Raw genomic sequence first — 18500 nt, 5'->3', positions numbered from 1 at the left:
CTTCCTCAATACATATGAAGAATCTTTGCAGGTGTAGAGTCAAAAAGAGTTAACATACATTATGTTGTATTTTTCTTTATCATTTATGCCTAAGGTGAGCAAAGGTAAGAAACCTGTCACTGTACTACTTTGCTCTATCCATCCTTCTTTGACCTTGAATGCTCAGCTGCCTCTGTTGGTCATTTTAACAAAGACTGAAGGAGAAACACGAGGGTTTCACTTAAAGGCTCTGTGAAGACTATCTATTTTGCGTTGACTGCAGAGGCACCTGTGGCTGTAAACTGGTGTTTTTCAGGAATATGAGCACCATCACCCACTGTGGTTAAGACATGACTCATGTCAAAGTGTGCATTTGTTTTGGAGAGTAGATCTTCTGTTAACTAGGGATGGGTACTTTTCACATTTGAAACCAATACGGTACCGGTGCCGGTACCTAGCAATCAGTATCGGTACTCAACGGTAACAATTTTTCGGTACTTTTGTGTGTTTATGTGGTAAAAAATTGGGTAATAATAAAATCTCAAGGCATGGCGTCAATAAACAGCGTGAAGTGGGGGTCACATTTTCCTTCTTTGTTGGATTTATTAGCAGGGTACACTGTGATGTGCTGCTATGCCGTCACTCTGTTACGTAGCTGAGGCAGCTATTAGCATCCAGCTTACAAGCCGCCTATCAAGAAGGGCACGGTTGGCTGTGGAAACACAAACAGGATCAGACTGATCCAACTAGGCCTGTCACGATAATCAATAAATCAATTAACTGAACGATAAATAAAAACGTCCTCGGTAAGTTTGCCAGCCTCGATAAACTGACATGTGCATGCATGTTTGTTTTCCTCCTCTCTTTCAACCAAAGAGGCTGAATGAGAAGAGGGCTCACTACGTATATCTTTCCTAACATTGGGGTGCATAGGTTCTATAGTGGATTTATAGCGGAGTGAGCATCTGTCAAAAATGCAATCTTAGGGGTGAAGACGGGGCTGCTCGCGCGTACACACGGAGAGAGCTGAAGCGAGCGTCCTGAGGGGTAAGGAGGAAACACACGCTAATATGAGTGATGGCACGAAAGATATGGTTCTTAAGCCGCCTGCCACAGTCCCAGTGTGGGAATATTTTGTTTTTTATCAGAATGAACAAAGTGTGAGCTCATGAACACCAACGAGCTGATATGTCGCATTTATTTGAAAATAGTGGCAACGAAGAAGAAAAAGGGGAGGTGCAGTGGAGCCTTGTTCTTTGACAATCCGCTCTTACTGAGGCTTTTGGTCTGCAAAGTAAATAGAAATAAAAGCGCCAAATGGTGGGCGCTCAAAGACAGCTACATTGCCAAAGAAATGCAGCCCTTCAATACGGTTGAAAGCCAGAAATGTTAAAAATGTTTGACAGACAGTACGGATTGACTGGGAAAAAGTACATGTTACAAACAATTCAGGAACTGTATAAACTCCCTTTTATTTGGGCTATAGTTTTTATTGTTGTTTTTTTGGGGGGGGAGTTTCGTTTTTTCTTTAGAGACAGGGTCTATGTTATATTGTTTTTGATTAGAATTAATTATTTTCATTGACATGTATTTTTTTCTGAAATAGAGTCCATTTCATTTTCATTGTATTTTTTTCTCTTTCTTGTTTGTTAAATTTATTATATTTTTTGTTTAATTTATTTTATTTAAAAGATCCTGACCTTTTAATTACAGTTAAATACTCTTAAGAAATTAAAGTTTCTTGCTTTTGATATGGTGTACTCACTTTATTATCCCATTTATCATAATTACATCAATGAAAAAATGGAAAAAAATCAAAATAATATTGACAATAATATCGTTTAACGGCAATAATATTTTGGAAAATTATCGTCTAGCAAAATTTGTTGTGACAGGCCTAGATCCAACCGTACTGATCCATACTGGACCGCTTGGTGGAAACGGGGCTTTTCTGACAAACCAAATTAAGCCAAGAAAACATTTACAGCAGAGAAAAAAACAAACAAACAGAAACACAAATACATTGAGAAATAACTGATTTTGTTGCTGACACATTTCTTTTATAGAGACTATAAGCGACTTATTCCAGATAATGTGCTCAGATTGTGATAACAAGCTGTTCTTTTACCTCTGAGTGATAACATTAATTACAACGTCTCACTGTGTTTTATAGAAGAAAACTACACTGAGTAAAGGGATTAGAGCTCATTAAGCGTTTACTGCTGGAGCAGAGAGTATGATGGGCATTATTCTGAGCTTTCTTTTAGTAGAACTGCACTTTGAGAATGATATAAACAAATAGGAAGAAATAACAAATGTGATTAAGTAATGTTTCAGAGGATAAACATCTCAGAGTGTGGCTTGAATACCAATGTCTATCTAGTCCTGGCAGGAGACAAATAAGCCCTGCTAGAGGAGTGATGTTAGAGTTTTAAAGGAGACCTGATTCTCATGCTCCAGCCTCTGAGACTCCAGGTCTTTGGTCAGTCTGGTGACCTGGCTGAGAGCGTCCTGTAGTGCTTGACTGGGGGAGGAGCTCTGCATCAGGATCTGACTCTGTCTCTTCAGCTGCTTCTGCTCCACCACCATCTGAAGACAGCATCACAGGAGAATGAGAGGAGATGAACAATCCCCCACACGACACAGAGTGGGATTAAAACACACATTAAAGAGTGAGGTGGGGGGTGGGATTAAAAATGACCTCTCTGGCAAACTTCTCTGCCTCAGCCCTCAGGTCGCGCTCCAGGCTCAGAGTTTCCTGTAAGGCCTCAAATTCTTCAACAGCAAACTGAGACACTGGAAGAGGTTTCCACACTTTGTTGATTATGCCTTGTACGAGCACAGAGGATAAAAATAATGCCCACAGTTAAAACGCCACTCTGTCATACCTCTGTTATATTTGCCCAGGAGCTTCTTCAGTCGCAGCGTCTCAGCAATTAACACCGTGTTATCATGTTTCTCCTTCAGCAGCTGCAAACATGAGGGACAAAACACAACAATACAAAAACAAAACAAAGACAGAAAGAAGTCATTTTCCACATCAGGAACCAGGGTCTAAATTTAGAGGACAGTTGGATCATTAAAGTCTCCTTAGAAAAGTCTGTGTTTTGGGGTTAGTACTTCAGAAAAGGTCCAGGAACTTTAATGGGTAGGGCCTGCGATGCTTAATGTTTCTGGTTGTTCGAGCAACCACAGAGCTTTTATTTAACTTTTATTTAAATGAGTTCATCTGCAGTACAAAAATTAAAAACAGAAGAAGAAGAATCTCTGTGCTAACAGGCTAACAGGCTAACTATACATGTTCTACATTACGTCAGCCTGTCTATCTTCCTCTGTGGCATTATCTTTGGTGTACAACCCTCCTCTCTGTCTAAAGCCGCGTTTCCACCAAGCAGTCCGGGTCGGTTCGTCTCGGTACGGTGCGCTTTTAGCGGCGTTTCCACTGACTCATCCCGGGACGGATCCCTAAAAACCGAGACGAGCCGTCCCACTTTTTTGGGACCCTTTCGTATGGGTGCCAGACTGAACCGATCCGCTCTCGGGAGGTGGAGCAACACACTGCAGACCGTTGATTGGTCAAAAGAATCGTCACTTACCCCGACAGCGGCTGCATTTCTCCTGGCAGCACACAGACTTCTCTGAAACGAAGCTTGATTGCACTTTGTAAAGGAGAGTTACATGAAAATCACAGAGAGGACGAAATGCTGCACATCTTCCATCCGTGCTCTTTGTTTACTGTGTCGCGTTTCTTCTTTGTTGGATTTACTAGCGGGGTAAGCTGCTACGGCGTCACGCTATTGTTTACCTGCGGCTTTCTGCATCGGGCTTACACGCCGCCCACCATGAGAGGACACAGTTTGCTGTGGAAACGCAAACGGGATCAGACTTAACTGTCCCAAACCGTCCCAAACCGTACTGAACCGACCCGGACTGCTTGGTGGAAACGCAGCTTAACTGCCCATTTCAGCTCTGATTGTGTCACATTTTAACTTTTACAGCCTCTCAATACATCACTGGCCTGATTTATATAACCTTTAGGCTGCACCAAAAACACTGACAGTGGGCCACAGAAACTGTTCAGTCCATTGAGTAGTAGTTCCTGGAACCAACCAGAATTTTCTTTTTTTTGAGGACATTAAAGTTGAGATCTAAATAAATCTTATTAAATGTGCTACTGATGACATCCTCCAAAATAAGAGAGTGTTACTAATCCTGTTTTATCTGCATGCTGAAGTAATATCTGAGTCCAGCTTTATTTTCCCCATAAGGTTAAAGTCCCTAAAGTTTAAAGATTTTAAGATAAGAGTCATTAAGAAGTAGGTTTTAAAGCCTCAAGATACAGAGTTTAAGGCCTTAAGGTTAAAGGCCTTAAGTGATTTCAAAGCTTAAGGGTTTAGAGTTCAAAGCTTTGAGGTTAAAGGCCTTAAAGTTTAGAGTTAAAAGCATTCAGCTCTAAGGTTGAAGGCCTTTAGGTCTAGGGTTTAAGGCCTTCAGGTAAGAGGCATATAGTTGTAGGTTTTAAAGCCTTAAGATATAGGGCTCTAATTTCGTAATGCAGCGCAGGGGGCACAAGCCTGGTGCACCTGCACAGTGCTAATTTTGTGCAGCGCACTGCCGTGCACTGCCGTGCACTGCCGTGCACTGCCAATTTGACAATTTGGTAGACCGTCTGCACAGAGACGGGTGTGACTTCGCGCCAGGGGGAGTTGACGGCACACCAGGGGGAGGTGTCGGCATATTCATGTTGGCGCAGTGACAATTTCGTGCCAAAGCTCACCAGCTCCAACCTGGTCTATCCTCAGCGCAAAGTAGAGCGCACCCCACGCAGCTGTAATTTGGTGACAGGCGCACATGTGCGCACATGTCAACAAAGCCTCAGAGGCAGGTTTCCAGAGTGTCAGGCACATTTTAATGCAATAAACAATCACAGCAATCACTATTTAATGTAACTGTCTGAACCAGCATATACATTTGTATCTATATTAACTGTCCCGTCACATCTGATGTCAGATTAAAGCCGTTTGTCATAATGGAAAGTTAACCTGACGACAGCTGGAAGTTTGATGCACATCTTACAATTAAACAATAAACAGCCTTAACATCTGATACTGAGTATATATCTGGTTCTCTCATTTCATTTAATTCAAAGAAAAGAGGGAGAGAAAAGACAAAGAAAAAAGAGACAAAATAAATGTATGTCACTCAGGATTTACCCGTGATTTCCCATATTTCTCTGTTTTAGTCTTTATTTTTAGCGTGATCTAAAAAGGTGGAGTACATTATTGTAAGGAGGATGAGGCGGAGACACCGGGAGAGTATACAGTATATCACCAAAGGTTCTGCTATTTGGCGATGACAAACCAGGAGTGCAGGTGGATCAAAATTATTCTGAATGGATAAGCCAGCTGTGTAACTGTCTCTTCATTTTGTACTCCTAATAATGAAAAAGGAACAGATTACATCTGTCCTAGGAGCTGGCCCACATGGTGATACGCTTCGTGTCCCCCGATGTGCCCCGCTGTCCATTCTCCTGCTGCAGGGACAGCGGCTCTGACTGTCTCCGCTACTGGGTTTTTCCAGCACACTGTTTCCGCAGTGCTGGGGATCACTCAGACCAATCGGACGCTGCCTCGGCTGCAGCTCATTTAAAGGCAAGGAGAGGCGCTCATTTGATTGGTGAAAACAGCGCTCAGTTGTGTTAAACCCACTCACGGCTTTTCTCCTCCTTCTCTGCCATTTGCGCTGAGGGAGGCGTGGACGCGCTCCTCTGCGCTCCTCTGCGCCTGGACTGCGCCTCTCTTGGCACTGCAGGAAACTTGCAAAGTGCGCTGGTCACACCCTGTCCGTGCGGCGAAGGCCAGCACAGGGCAGGTGCACCTGGTCTACGAAATTTGAGCCCATAGAGTCTAAGGCCTTCATGTTAAAGGCCTCAGGGTTTAGGATTCAAGGTCTTAGTAGCCTGATCTCGTGCTGACTAAGGTCATATTCAGATTTCCTAAGCTGCATGTAAACTTATGGAGTGATTTAACACACAAACTGTTCCTTAGCATATAGTGGCTTCCATCTGGTTACAGGCTTCCCTGTCTGGCCTGTAAGACTCAGAGAAGAAGAGACACTTTTCTTCCCAGTGAGATTCTTCTCTTGAACTCTCAGGGGTTACAATAACTTTAAGATTTTAAATCTGTGCAGTAATGCTTTATGTGCAATGCTGCTGTTAGATTTGCAACTCATTCCTCCGTTTTTAATTTGATCTATGCAACACATTATATATTTCTATACATAAGCTCCTACTCCAAAATTTTTCATACAAATCATATATATTAATGATACATCTTGACACTCATATAGACACTTTGCCTTGTTACCTCTGCAGCAGCTACTCACACTGTTACCAGCAGCAGACCTGCAATTGCACACTCTGCTTTTGCTCTCCCACCTTAGTGTATCTTCTTCTTTGGCTCTGTTGTAATGTGCTCCTCTCCACCCTCATAATTGCCCCTCAGGGAAAAATGAAGATTTTCTGATTCAGAAAAAATGAAAAAAAATAAAAGTACCTCCTCTCTGATTCCCCGGAGTTCCTCTCTTACTGCCTCAAGATCAGAGACTGCTTCGTTTTTCTCCCTCAGTTTGACCTCCAGCTTACTCTGAAGCTCTGACACAGAAAACAAAGCTGTGTTAAACTCAAGCAAACGTCCCGTTAAACCTTATTTCATTATGGTTAATTCTTACAAAAGATGAATCTATAGAATAAAAAACAAGCTAAGTCAATGAGAGAAGACTTGGAAAGGTAGAAAATACAGAGATCAGCTCACAGCACTTAAAGGTGAAGAATAAGATCAGGGGTATGTGAGACTCTGGTTATTCAACATGTTAGCAGCAAAGTAAAAGAACGTTTACACTTCCAGCTTTCCTCTGAGCTGAGTGATGTAGGGAAAGAAACCCTGTACCAGTACAATATTGTTTTTTGCTCTGTTAAGTACATAAAACTCAGGAGTTCCTGTGCCCAGGAAATCTTTAAAAAAAAAAAAGAGAAAAGCTTTGTTGTAAATTTTTGAAATTACTCAGAGATTAAATGTGTTAATAAAAAGCAGCTCACAGCAGGACCAGGCAGAGACATTTAGGAGGGTACTTAAGCAGAAAAAGGTCGCTGACATGAGAAATTGTTTTTGAGTAGAGACAGAAAACCCTTTGTTAAGTAAAAGTATTCTGATGGATCAAACCCTCACATCTAATGCTTCAAAAACGAAGAACGGATAGAGTTTGAACAATAACACCACCTTCGTTGACTTTTTGTAAATGTATTCAGGCTAAAGCGTCATATGCTCGGAGTGAAAACATATAAAGTCAGAGTATCCCATGTGTTCCTGACACCAGGAGCTCTGACTAGCTGTCCATTAACATACAATTATGACTGTTCTTCATAATCAGCCCACAATCTTTGAGCAAGTCAACTGGCTGTGTGTTCTGTCATCTTCTACAGTTATAGTATATCATTTGTAAATGACATGATTATCTCCCTCTTTTAATGCCAACAGCCTTGAACAACATGATGAGGGAGCATGGATCCATTATCAGCTGAGGTGTAATTACTAAAGAACTGACTCTGACATTTCTGAGAGACTGCTGGATGAGAAGCAAAATCATTCCTTAGTGCTGTACTTTTGACAGTTAAACACTCAGAACGCTGTGCAACTTTAGCAGTTTATATACTCCTTCATTTTTCCACCAAATATTCTTAAAGGGGGGTTGTCGTGGTAATTTTCAGTTTTTATTTTGTTCCCCTGTAAGCACTGTAAGTCATTTTGCAGACATTCTTTATTTATTTCAGCCTCTGTTTAAACTGCCTCGTTTCAGCTACTGCCTCTTTAAGGCCCCACTCACAGCGCTTCATAAGCCTCATCCCCTGCTGCTGTGCAACAATGGGTGGCTGTTTTCCAAACTGCCTTCTACACAAGCAGTGCCCACTATTTTGGTTGATATTCAGTCTGTAGTAGTCAGTATGCAAAAACTTGCTAAATCTGCAGTATAAGAAAAGTCCCCGGATTTCCATCTGATCCAGGCAAATTTCTCAGTATGCAACGAACCAGTCTACCCGACATACTGTTTCCCACAATGCATGGCGCTGATACTGTTTGTCTATGCGGATGGCGTGCTTTAGTGAATTACCGCCATCTACTGGAATGAGTCAACATTACAACTACAATACAACAACACTAACGCTAGACGGTCCTCGAGATAGAAGTGAAGTTATGAGAAAGAAACGCAAGTAAATCTTGTTTCTTCTATACATGAAACAGGTGTTTACTTCTACAAATTCATTAAACATTAATTCACTTTTTCAAAATCAAAGATTAAAAATCAAGCATGATGATTCCGCTGTGATATGATGAAGAACAAAATACCAAAGATCTCAGGATCTAACAGATTGTTCTGTACATCTTTAATAAAGGTAAAATAAAATCCATCAGCTGTAGCTTCGCTTTCTGAAACTGAAAACCATAGTCGTATACTACAAAACAGACCCAACAGAAGAGAACATACTACAACTACTTGCAAAAGCAGTAGGTCGTGTGCAGTGCCTACTACATACTACATTCAGGGGCAGTATACACATCAGTTTCCTATCTCTCAGTACACTACGACAGCTCAGAAAGTACTTCCAGTGCCACAGAGGAGAGAGGAGAGAGGAGAAAGGAGACTGTGGTTAGATTTATTGAACAAGAACTTCATAACACAAATTTGCAGGCTCCTCCTGTGAATGCACATTTGCTCTCTGGCTTCCGCCCACTTCACCAGCTTGCAGCCCCATAAAGATGTACAGTGGGGGAAATAAGTACTGAACTCGTCAACTTTTTTCTCATCACATTTGTGTCCAAAGATGCAATTCAAACAAACTTTCTACCAGACATTGATATTAACTCAAAAAATCCACACATGAAAAGAAATCACAACGTTCAGGTCCATAAATAATGATTATATGGAATGAAGTGTGATAACACAGGAAAAAAGTATTGAACACACTAACTGAGACTCATCTAATAGTTAGTGGAGAAGCCTTTGTTTGCAATGACAGCTTCCAGAAGCTTCTTGTATGTTTGAACTAATGGCCCACACTGCTCAGGTGTGATTTTGGCTCATTCCTCTGCACAGATTGTCTTTAAATCTTGAATATTCTTTGGTGCCCTCTGGTGAACCCTTTTCTTTAGTTCTTTTCACAAATGCTCAATTGGATTTAAGTCAGGTGATTGACTAGGCCATTCTAACAGATTGATTTTCTTTTTTCAAACCATTTGAGAGTCAACTTTGCCGTGTGCTTTGGATTGTTGTCCTGCTGGAAGGTCCAGCCACGTCTCATCTTCATCATCCTGGTGGATGGCAGCAGATTCATATCAAGAATTTCCCCATACATGGCTCCATTCATTGCTACATCATTTATATGAAGTTTTCCAACACCATGAGATGAGGAACAACCCCATGCCATGATGCTTCCACCTCCAAACTTCACTGTTGGTGTAGTGTTTTTTGGGTGATGTTCAGTGCCACTTCTCCTCCAAACATGGTATGTAGTATGACAGCCGAAAAGTTCAGTTTTGGTCTCATCTGACCAGACAACATTCTCCCAGTATTCTACAGACTTGTCAAGATGTTGTTTAGCAAACTTTAAACCAGCTTCAACATGTCTTTTCTTGAGGAATGGAGTCTTGCAGGCTGAGTGTCCTTGAGGCCATGGCGGTGGAGTGCATTGCCTATTGTTTTCTCTGTAACAATTGTACCTGCTGCCTCCAAGTCTTTCTGGAGCACTTTCAGGGTGGTCCTTGGCTCGTTGAGTACTCTTCTGACTATCTTTCTGACTCTCTAGTCAGAAATCTTGCAAGGAGCTCCTGTGCGTGGCTGTTGATGGTAAGGTGGTGCTTCTTCCACTTGTTAATAATGGCCCCAATGGTACTGACTGGAATATTCAGGTGCTTTGATATAAGTCTGTAACCAGTTCCATTCTGATGCTGAGCAACAATCAGGTTGTGAATGTCTTCAGAGAGCTCTTTGCCTTTACCCATCATGAGGTGTGTGGTATTTAACTGCTTGGTGAAAAAACAACCTTTTTTATAGGACCATCAATTTGCTCTAGCCCAGCTGGTGTTGGTTTGCACTAATTGGAAGTTCAAGTAATAATTACTGACAGATTTCAGGTGGTATGGTGCCTTCCCTTGCCAAAGTATACAGCCTTGCCATGGTGTGTTAAATACTTTTTTCCTGTGTTATTGTACTTAATTCCACATAATCATTATTAATGGACCTGAACGTTGTGATTTATTTTCATGTGTGGATTATTTGAGTTAATACCAATGCCTGGTAGAAATGTCATTTGAATTGCAGCCTTGGAAATAAATGTAATGAGAAAAAAGTTGACACGTTCAATACTTATTTCTCCCACTGTAAATCAGAGCCAAAGTGAGGTCTTACCTATGATGGTGGTCTGGCACTCGGGGGAGAGGCAGACCTCTCTGGATCCAAGAAGCTCTTCACTCTCGTCTTCATCCTCCAGGCTGATCTTAGTGAGGGTCTCTGGGCTTAGGTGGGACAACAGCATCATGCTTTTCCTCTTCAGGGAGCGGTTCTGACGGTTCAGCTGCAGGAAGGTGTTAAAAAGAAAAAGGAAACATTTCTTTTATGTGAAAATGAAAAAACAGTCACACACAACCAAAGCAAACTGGAGTTATGTCACAGTATAAAGGAGATGCAGTAAAGGACAATGTTCCTGGCTTTGGACACTGTGGATCATGATATTTAATCTGACAACACTGAAACAGGTACTCCTCACAGACTTCATTAAGACTAGTAAGATAAGACTAGATAAGACTTAATTGATCCACAGAGGGGGATTCTTACATTTCAGCAAACAAGCGAGTAAAAGTGAAAAGTACAGTAAATACAGTACAGTTAACTAAATTTAACAATAGAATAAAATTAATACAATCAAATCAACATGGAGTAACCCGAAGAAGAATATACATGCATTCACAAAATTAAAAAAATATATTCAATTTAATTTATTTGATTTACAGGGACAATGCATATTAATGGACATTTACATTTACATTTAAAAAAAAAATAATAATTAACATATCAGATAAATATTATTCTTTTAAGGACAGGATCAGGATCTGGATTTTTTCTTTCATATCTAGACTATAGTCCTGTTTCCACCAAGCTGTCCAGTATGGATCAGTACAGTTTGGTATGGGTCGGATCAGTAAAGCCTGTTTGAGTTTCCTCTGTGGTAGCGGCGTGTAGGCTGGTGGGATAATCATGTCAGCTGTAAAATACCATGGCGGCACACAGTGTACCCTGCTCATAAATCCATTGGAAGAAGAAAAGTGCACAGTTTTGTTTTGACAACAGTTTTACGCTGTTTGGTGACGCCATGTTCCAAACAAAAGGAAGTTATCTTCACAAAGTCAGATGGAGCTACAAACATGGCAGGGTCATATGTTGTTCTTTATTACCGCTATTGCACGGGAAGTGAAGATTCTTCCAACCAATCAACAAACTGCAGTATTTCGAGCTTAATGTTCTGGGGTCAGATCAGTAGAAGTGTCCCAGTCCGATATTGATATTGGATATCGGTCCGATATCAGCAAAAAAACAAATATCTGATTATATCGGAATGCATCTAAAATCTCCGGAATAAGCAGTCCATTCTAGACTCCGCTCCTGCTGTTTTTATTTGATTTATTTAGGTTATTTTATGGGTCTTCTTATTTATTCTTTATTTTATTCAATTACTTGTATATTCTTCTGTTTAATGTTAAAATTTCTGTTACCCCTTGGTTAAAAACAAATGGGTCAGTTTTTCCTTATACCTGCTGTTGCTGACTACTGTTCTTTGTTTGAATAATATCACTTAATGAAGCCTTTTCTAACATGACAGACATACTACAAAGGAAGTAATAAAGGTATGCATGTTTAATGCTGATATCGTATCGGATTAATATCGGTATCGGCCAATACTCAATGCTGCAGTATTGGTATCGTATCAGAAGTGAAAATGTGATATCGGGACATCCCTACAGATCAGTGTGTCTAGCACCCAAACAGAAGAGAACCAAAATGTGGGACGGTACGGGTTGGCAGTTGGGGGACCTGTCCCGGTTCTAGTGAAATGCTGTGAGATGTGCAAGGTGCTGATATGTAGCGAACCTGACTGCTTGTGGAAATTAGCTAATTTAACTTGCAAACAATGTTTTTATACCAAAATATTTCTGATCCTGCATTCTGCAACAGTTTTTATGGACCAGTTTTTGTCCTTTCTTCTCCATTTCATGACTTCAATATCATCTTGTATAGGGTACCTTTCACATTTAAAACTATATGGTACCAATGCCCGGTACCTGGTACTCAATGGTAGCAATTTTTGGTCCTTTGTGTGTGTTTATGTAGTAATAAAAATTAATTTGTTTAATGATAAAATCTCATTTTTTTTCAATTTAATATATTTATTCTTCAGTGGAAAATCACCTACTCTCCACTCCCTAACAGTCATAAGGATGGGTTTGATTTTACATGAATTGGTACTCAGTACAACAGACAGAATTCACTTGGCACCTATATAAGTACCTAATTCAGTATCTATACCTGGTCCTGTGTCCCCTGATGTATTTTTTTACCTGTCAAATTTTCGTCTACAGACGTCAGCTGTAAGAGTTGTTGAGTTTCTGCTGAATGCACAGAGCTCTAGCTTTATTCAAGCAGCCTATGCACAGTCCAGACAGAGTTTAGTGAGACGTTACAGATAGACTTTGATAAAAATGTACACAAAACTTAGAACATGGCTGATTTCAGTGACATAATTAATACATTGTAAGATGAAAGCTGGGATCTGTATGAAAATGGACCTGAGGCCATGATCGGCTCTCTGGTCTGACTTTGGACTTGTCTGGCAAAACAATGTCTGTAAGTTAAACACAGCAGGGCGGCACAGAAGAGACCCAACACTGAGCATTTTAGACCTCAAAGAATTTTAAATAATTTCCCAGTTAATTTACAACATTTATGTAAACAACAGCCACAACAATAACACTTAAATCTCAAACCTGCAGACACACAAACAACTCTGAATGGTTGATTCATAGCATATTCAGCACACATTTCCTCAAAGATGACATGTATCCGACAAAAATGACAGAGTCCACATCTTATATTGCCTTCATTTTTCAAATCTCTGAGGAGTGACAAGCACGTTTTGTATTAAAGGAACAGAACAGGAAGGAGAAACAGCAGAGCGACGGACGGGCAGATGAGATGTTGTTGATTTCTTCTTTTCTTTGGCCCTGCAATCAGTCATAATGGCAGGACGCATGCAAAAGCAATGATAAGGTGTGAAAAAAGCCGACATCATTAAAGAAGCACAAGCGGACAGGGAAAAAGGCAGTGAGTATCGCTCCTTTTAGATGTAATCACAGTTTTCTGATGTGACGCGTATTTGCATCTTGCATTTCTGTGCATCATGTTTCCCGGTGTGATTATGACTCCTACCGCATCTTCTTTTGTGTTGCTTTTCTTAGAAACTCTGCATGATGCACACACAGTTAACTACCACAATGGCCCATATGTTTCTTAAAGTTCAATCATTAGACAATCATGTGTGTATCAATTAAGGAAGCAGCCGCTAAGTAACACATAAATGAAGCCTATGGGAAAGAGGTGGATGCCAATTATGCACCGTTCTTTATGCCGCCTGAAGGAAGAAAAGTGGCTGGATAGAGGAGGAAGAGAAGAAAACTCGACAAGGCGAGCCATAAAAGAAACATTTATTAATGGCATCCTGGTGGGAGCAGATTGCTGCAATTCCATCTTTTGATGATGCCCTTCAGACTGCATCTTCTTTTCTGAAATGCAATCAACAACACATAACACGAATTCTTCTGACAATAATCTACAATTCATGAGAGATGTGCGTAGAAAATGACATACTAAGATAAATCAAGGCTGGCGTTGCAGCCGGCTAACACTCTGCAGAGGTCAGCATTACGAAGTCTCTGCCCCTTCGATCAAACATCAACAAAAAAAACATTCAGACTCCATCCTGTTATGACTGGTTTCAAATTGGCTACACCTGTGTTTTAATTCCACAGCTAAGAAAGAGCCAAGAACTTTTGCTTCTTTCACAACGGCCTTGAGATATTACACAAAATTACCAACATCAGGCTTGAAAAGATTAATACAGAGCTCAGTCTGAGTGTGCCACCTCCTGTTGTTAACACCCTCAAACTAAAAGGTCGACAACTGTTTCCAAAAGATCCGGCTCTTATAAATGTGCTGATGAACAGACAGAAGTCACGTTTAGATAAGTCGCAGGTTGACATATGGATGTGTACACAGATTCAGCCTGCGTGTCTCTCTGCCTACACAGAGCGGGCTGATACAGCCTGATATTCTAGCAAAGCAGACACAGGGAGTGCCTGGTTATAGATAATGCTTTATATCAAGGAGAGGAGGACAGGAAAAGAGAGGAGAAGAGACCAAATACATCAAATAAAGCTGGAAAGAGAAAAGTGACTTAGACTGCCCAAAAGCAAGCTTTTAGCCGGAATATTCTTAAGAAGAAATAGATTAACTCCTGCTGTCAGACCAAGAGCAGGAGAGTTTATTGCTGCCTCTTAGCCGCCCTGTTCAGAAGCCTGATACATTATATTTTCTGAGGCCAATTCTTGTGAAAAAAAAAAGTTAGCAGGAAAAGAAATGTGACACAAAATAATCTCCCTCCCACGTTTCAAGGCAATGACAATTCATCGGCTTTGATTCTGTGTCATCAGTTGCTAAATATTCACTTTGCGGGCCCTGAAAAATCAAAACCTGCGCATTTTTATCCATAAGTAAGCCCTTCAGTGGGAAATCTCAACATGTTTTGCTGGCTCTGTAAGTTGTCTGTGTTTTGATTTGAGAGAAAGTCTGTGTGTTTGTTTTCATTTTATTGAATTGGGCACAGAATCACTTTTTTTTGTTAGACATGAAAACAGGCATGTTTCATACTGGTTTATAACATGAGATGTTTCTTATTTTCACTCTAACTGCTTTTCACTCATAAGCCATGAGTGAAAACCAAACAAACAAACTTCACACCAAAGGTCACATTTTCTACCTCATGGTACAAACTAGGGATGTCGAGAACAGATCACGTGATGGGAAATTGGGGCTGATCATGTGGTTAGACTCGTAATTGGACATTACACCCTGATCAGGATCAGTTTTATCTATCTATCTATCTATCTATCTATCTATCTATCTATCTATCTATCTATCTATCTATCTATCTATCTATCTATCTATCTATCTATCTATCTACATACAAACATACAGATACATATGGTAACAAAGGGCAACATCCAGTCAGTAAAAATGAAGCCTATGCGGAAGTGCTAAAAGTCGCTGTTAATCCAGAATCCCCTTGAGTCTGGCTGCAGAAAGACTGGAAGTCATGCACACACCCAGCCATGAAAACAGACTTTAGAGTGATGCTCCGGGATTGAACAAGTTGGGTCCTATCACAAGGTTTAGGGCAGAAATTACCCCTACAGCAGTGTTTTTGTGCAGCAGAAGCCCAGAGCGCACACACCAAACACCCCCTCCCTGCTCCTCTGCCAGTTTCCTCTGCACTCAGACGGGGCCATATTTTACTTGACCAAAAACACAAATAAACAGCCTCCCACCGAAAAAATCTGATAACGGTCTGCATTCACGCTTTATTTAGAGAATTTTCAGCGCGTTACTTTCACACAAAAACACAGCTAATTAAGGCTCTAGTTCTCATCATGTCCCAAAACAGCGCTACCCCCGCTGCAGAGCCACAGCTGGCTACGAGATCCTTGCCGTATAGTGTATCAGTACGCGCGCGCGGCATGCCAGATATAAACAAACGCAGGTAGTCTGCCAGGACAAAGCAACACGATGAGTACTAGAGCCTTATTTAATGGTGTTTTTGTGTGAAAGTAACGCACTGAAAATTCTCTAAATAAAGCGTGAATGCAGACTGATATCAGATTTTTTCGGTGGGAGTCCGTTTATTTGTGTTTTTGGTCAAGTAAAATATGGCCCCGTCTGAGTGCAGAGGAAAGCGTCTGACGAGCAGGGAGGGGGTGTTTGGTGCGTGCGCCCTGGGCTTCTGCTGCACAAAAACACTGCTGTAGGGGTAATTTCTGCCCTAAACCTTGTGATAGGACCCAACTTGTTCCATCCTGGAGTATCACTTTATCGGCATTAAAAAACATATTTACAGCCTGGTTAAAAAAATGTCTTGGGTCTAAAACGCTGATTTCACTATCGGAAGAAAAACTCACAGCTGGCGTCATAGCTAATGTGGCTGTGTCCGTGGATTGGCTTCATTTCACTTTTTTAGGAACAGACAGGTGACGTCCCAGATTCTTTGTCCATGTTCTAGACAGTCTGTGGGTGGTACTCAGCCAGAATGTCTCACTTCCACACAGAAACAGGGCATAGGGTTGGGCATGACATCACAACAGTGACATTATTGAACGAATGCTGTAAAGTAGAGCAGAACATGGCAGGAGCTTTAAGCTGGGAGCACGATGTATTAGAATCAAAGTATTGGATCAGGACTCGGTATCAGCAGATACTCAAAATCAAATGACTTGGACTCCGGTAAGGGTTTTGGTGTCTCTTGTTAATCAACATTCTCTTCATTTATTTATGTATTTTTCTTTTAAACGGAAAAAAGTCACTCCCTAAATCTCATTCAACCTCCTGTGTTCTGCTTAAAATAGTCGTAATGTTGATTGATTTGAAAAAAAAAACATGACTTTGTTTTATTCTGTTATGTATCTAAATACTTTATAGACATTCATTTTAACTTGTTTTGAATGTATAACATCTTTTGTGCTCGTCAGAAAGGTTTTTGTATTTAATTTCTCCATCAGCACAATACACAGGGGTGAGTTTTTCTGACAAAGTTTCTTAACTGACCAGTTTTGACCATGTAAGGGCGTGGCTGACTTGTGACAGATGGGAGTCCTGTAGCTGCCTGCAAAGAGGCTAAAGACCAGCTGTTTTACCTCGTCCTAACTCATACAAAGCTAGGTTGAGTTTATAATTTTTAATCTGGCGTCTGTCATCCATGGGCTTGGAAACTCTGTATTAGAAACAACTGGGTGACATCACAGAGACCTTCACTGCAGACTGGAGACCTACTGTGCGTTTTTACTCCTGAGAGGACAGGAGGACTGTGTTTAATGGAGGACTTTATTACATGCCACCATTTCCTGATCAATCTGTCCATCTGTGGTACTTAACAACTTTTGAGATGTAACATCATGTTTTTAGGCAACAACTTAAATGAGAAGATTTGGAAATCATAAAGTTGTCAAATACAGAGCTGGTTAGCTTAGCTTAGAGACTTTAAACAGAGAACAACAGCCAAATTATCTCTCCCCAAAGATAAACATGAAACTAGATCCTCCTAAGTTCATGAACTGACACATTACATGATGTTTGTTTCATTTAAATCTTTGAGAATTGTCCAGGCTACCGTTTCAGATTGCTAACAGAAAGCATAACCAGGAATGGGTACCAAATTAGGTACTTTTATTGGTACACACCGAATTTTGTCTGTAGTGCCGGGTAATGATTTGCATCAGATCAAAAGGTACCATATTTTAGTACCTAAACACGTCCTTGTGACTGTGAGGGGAGAGAAGGCGATTTTCCATGCTTGACATAAACACAGCATGCCAAGTTTATATACTGAGAAAATATGTTAAATTGAAAAATGTTGAAATTTCATCATTAAACAAATTAATATCTACTACCACATAAAGACACACAAAAGTACTGAAAATTGTGTAATGTAACCATCCCTGAGCATAACATTACCTCAGTTTAAAAGCCGACTGTAACTTATACACTACTGTTCATATAGAGGTTATAAGATGCTGATGCAGCATGACAAACATTCATGTGCTAGTACATTTTTTTTCATACATATTAAAAGAATCAGGATAGCTGGCCTGTGGCCAGAAGATGTATACATCGTATGTAAGTCTGCAGTAGAAAGCTTTAAACTTTTACAGCAAACTAATTTGATTTGATTTAGAAAACTTGCAGAGAATGATAGTAAACAAAAAATACCTCAATTCCATAAAATGTAGATAAATCCAAGTTTAAATTGCCTGCAATCATTTAAAGACTATTGAATTAAACGCTAAAAACATGTGTTTGTATGGAAAAAATATATGTTTGTTTCAAATTTTCAAACACAAACGGGAGACATTACAGAGACTATGCCCCTGTATTTTACAGTCTGTGGGTAGGACCAGCATTGGGACGCTGTGTTGGAGCTGGTGCTGTTTCTGCCACAGTCAGTTTTGTGTCAGCTTGTGGAAAGTGATGTTTTAGATCAGCGGCTACGCCAACCTGTCATTTAGCTTTATGTGACTGGAGTTAGGGGTTGAATGCCATGGTTGAGTCTCAAATACAAAAAGAGGAAAAAACAGTGATTTGAAAGTTTTGTT

The 18500-nt window shown here is 40.5% G+C and overlaps 1 protein-coding gene across 1 annotated transcript in view; it reads right to left on the bottom strand.

Moving 5' to 3' along the window:
• The window catches only part of shtn1 (shootin 1), a 50768-nt gene that overhangs the window by 11287 nt on the left and 20981 nt on the right, over positions 1–18500 (bottom strand). The window contains exons 5-9 of the mRNA XM_074676136.1: positions 10441–10606; positions 6534–6631; positions 2868–2949; positions 2681–2775; positions 2422–2568 (exon numbers count right to left, since the gene is read on the bottom strand). Coding sequence (XP_074532237.1) covers positions 2422–2568; positions 2681–2775; positions 2868–2949; positions 6534–6631; positions 10441–10606 — 588 coding nt within the window. The remainder of the gene's footprint in view (positions 1–2421; positions 2569–2680; positions 2776–2867; positions 2950–6533; positions 6632–10440; positions 10607–18500) is intronic.

This window comes from Halichoeres trimaculatus, unplaced genomic scaffold (assembly GCF_033239565.1).
Source record: "Halichoeres trimaculatus isolate MK-OKI-2021-1 unplaced genomic scaffold, fHalTri1.1 fHalTri1_scaffold_8, whole genome shotgun sequence".
NCBI classification, from domain to species: Eukaryota; Metazoa; Chordata; class Actinopteri; order Labriformes; family Labridae; genus Halichoeres; species Halichoeres trimaculatus.
Note: the sequence above shows the minus strand (reverse complement) of the source record. Positions and strands in the feature narration are given on the sequence as shown.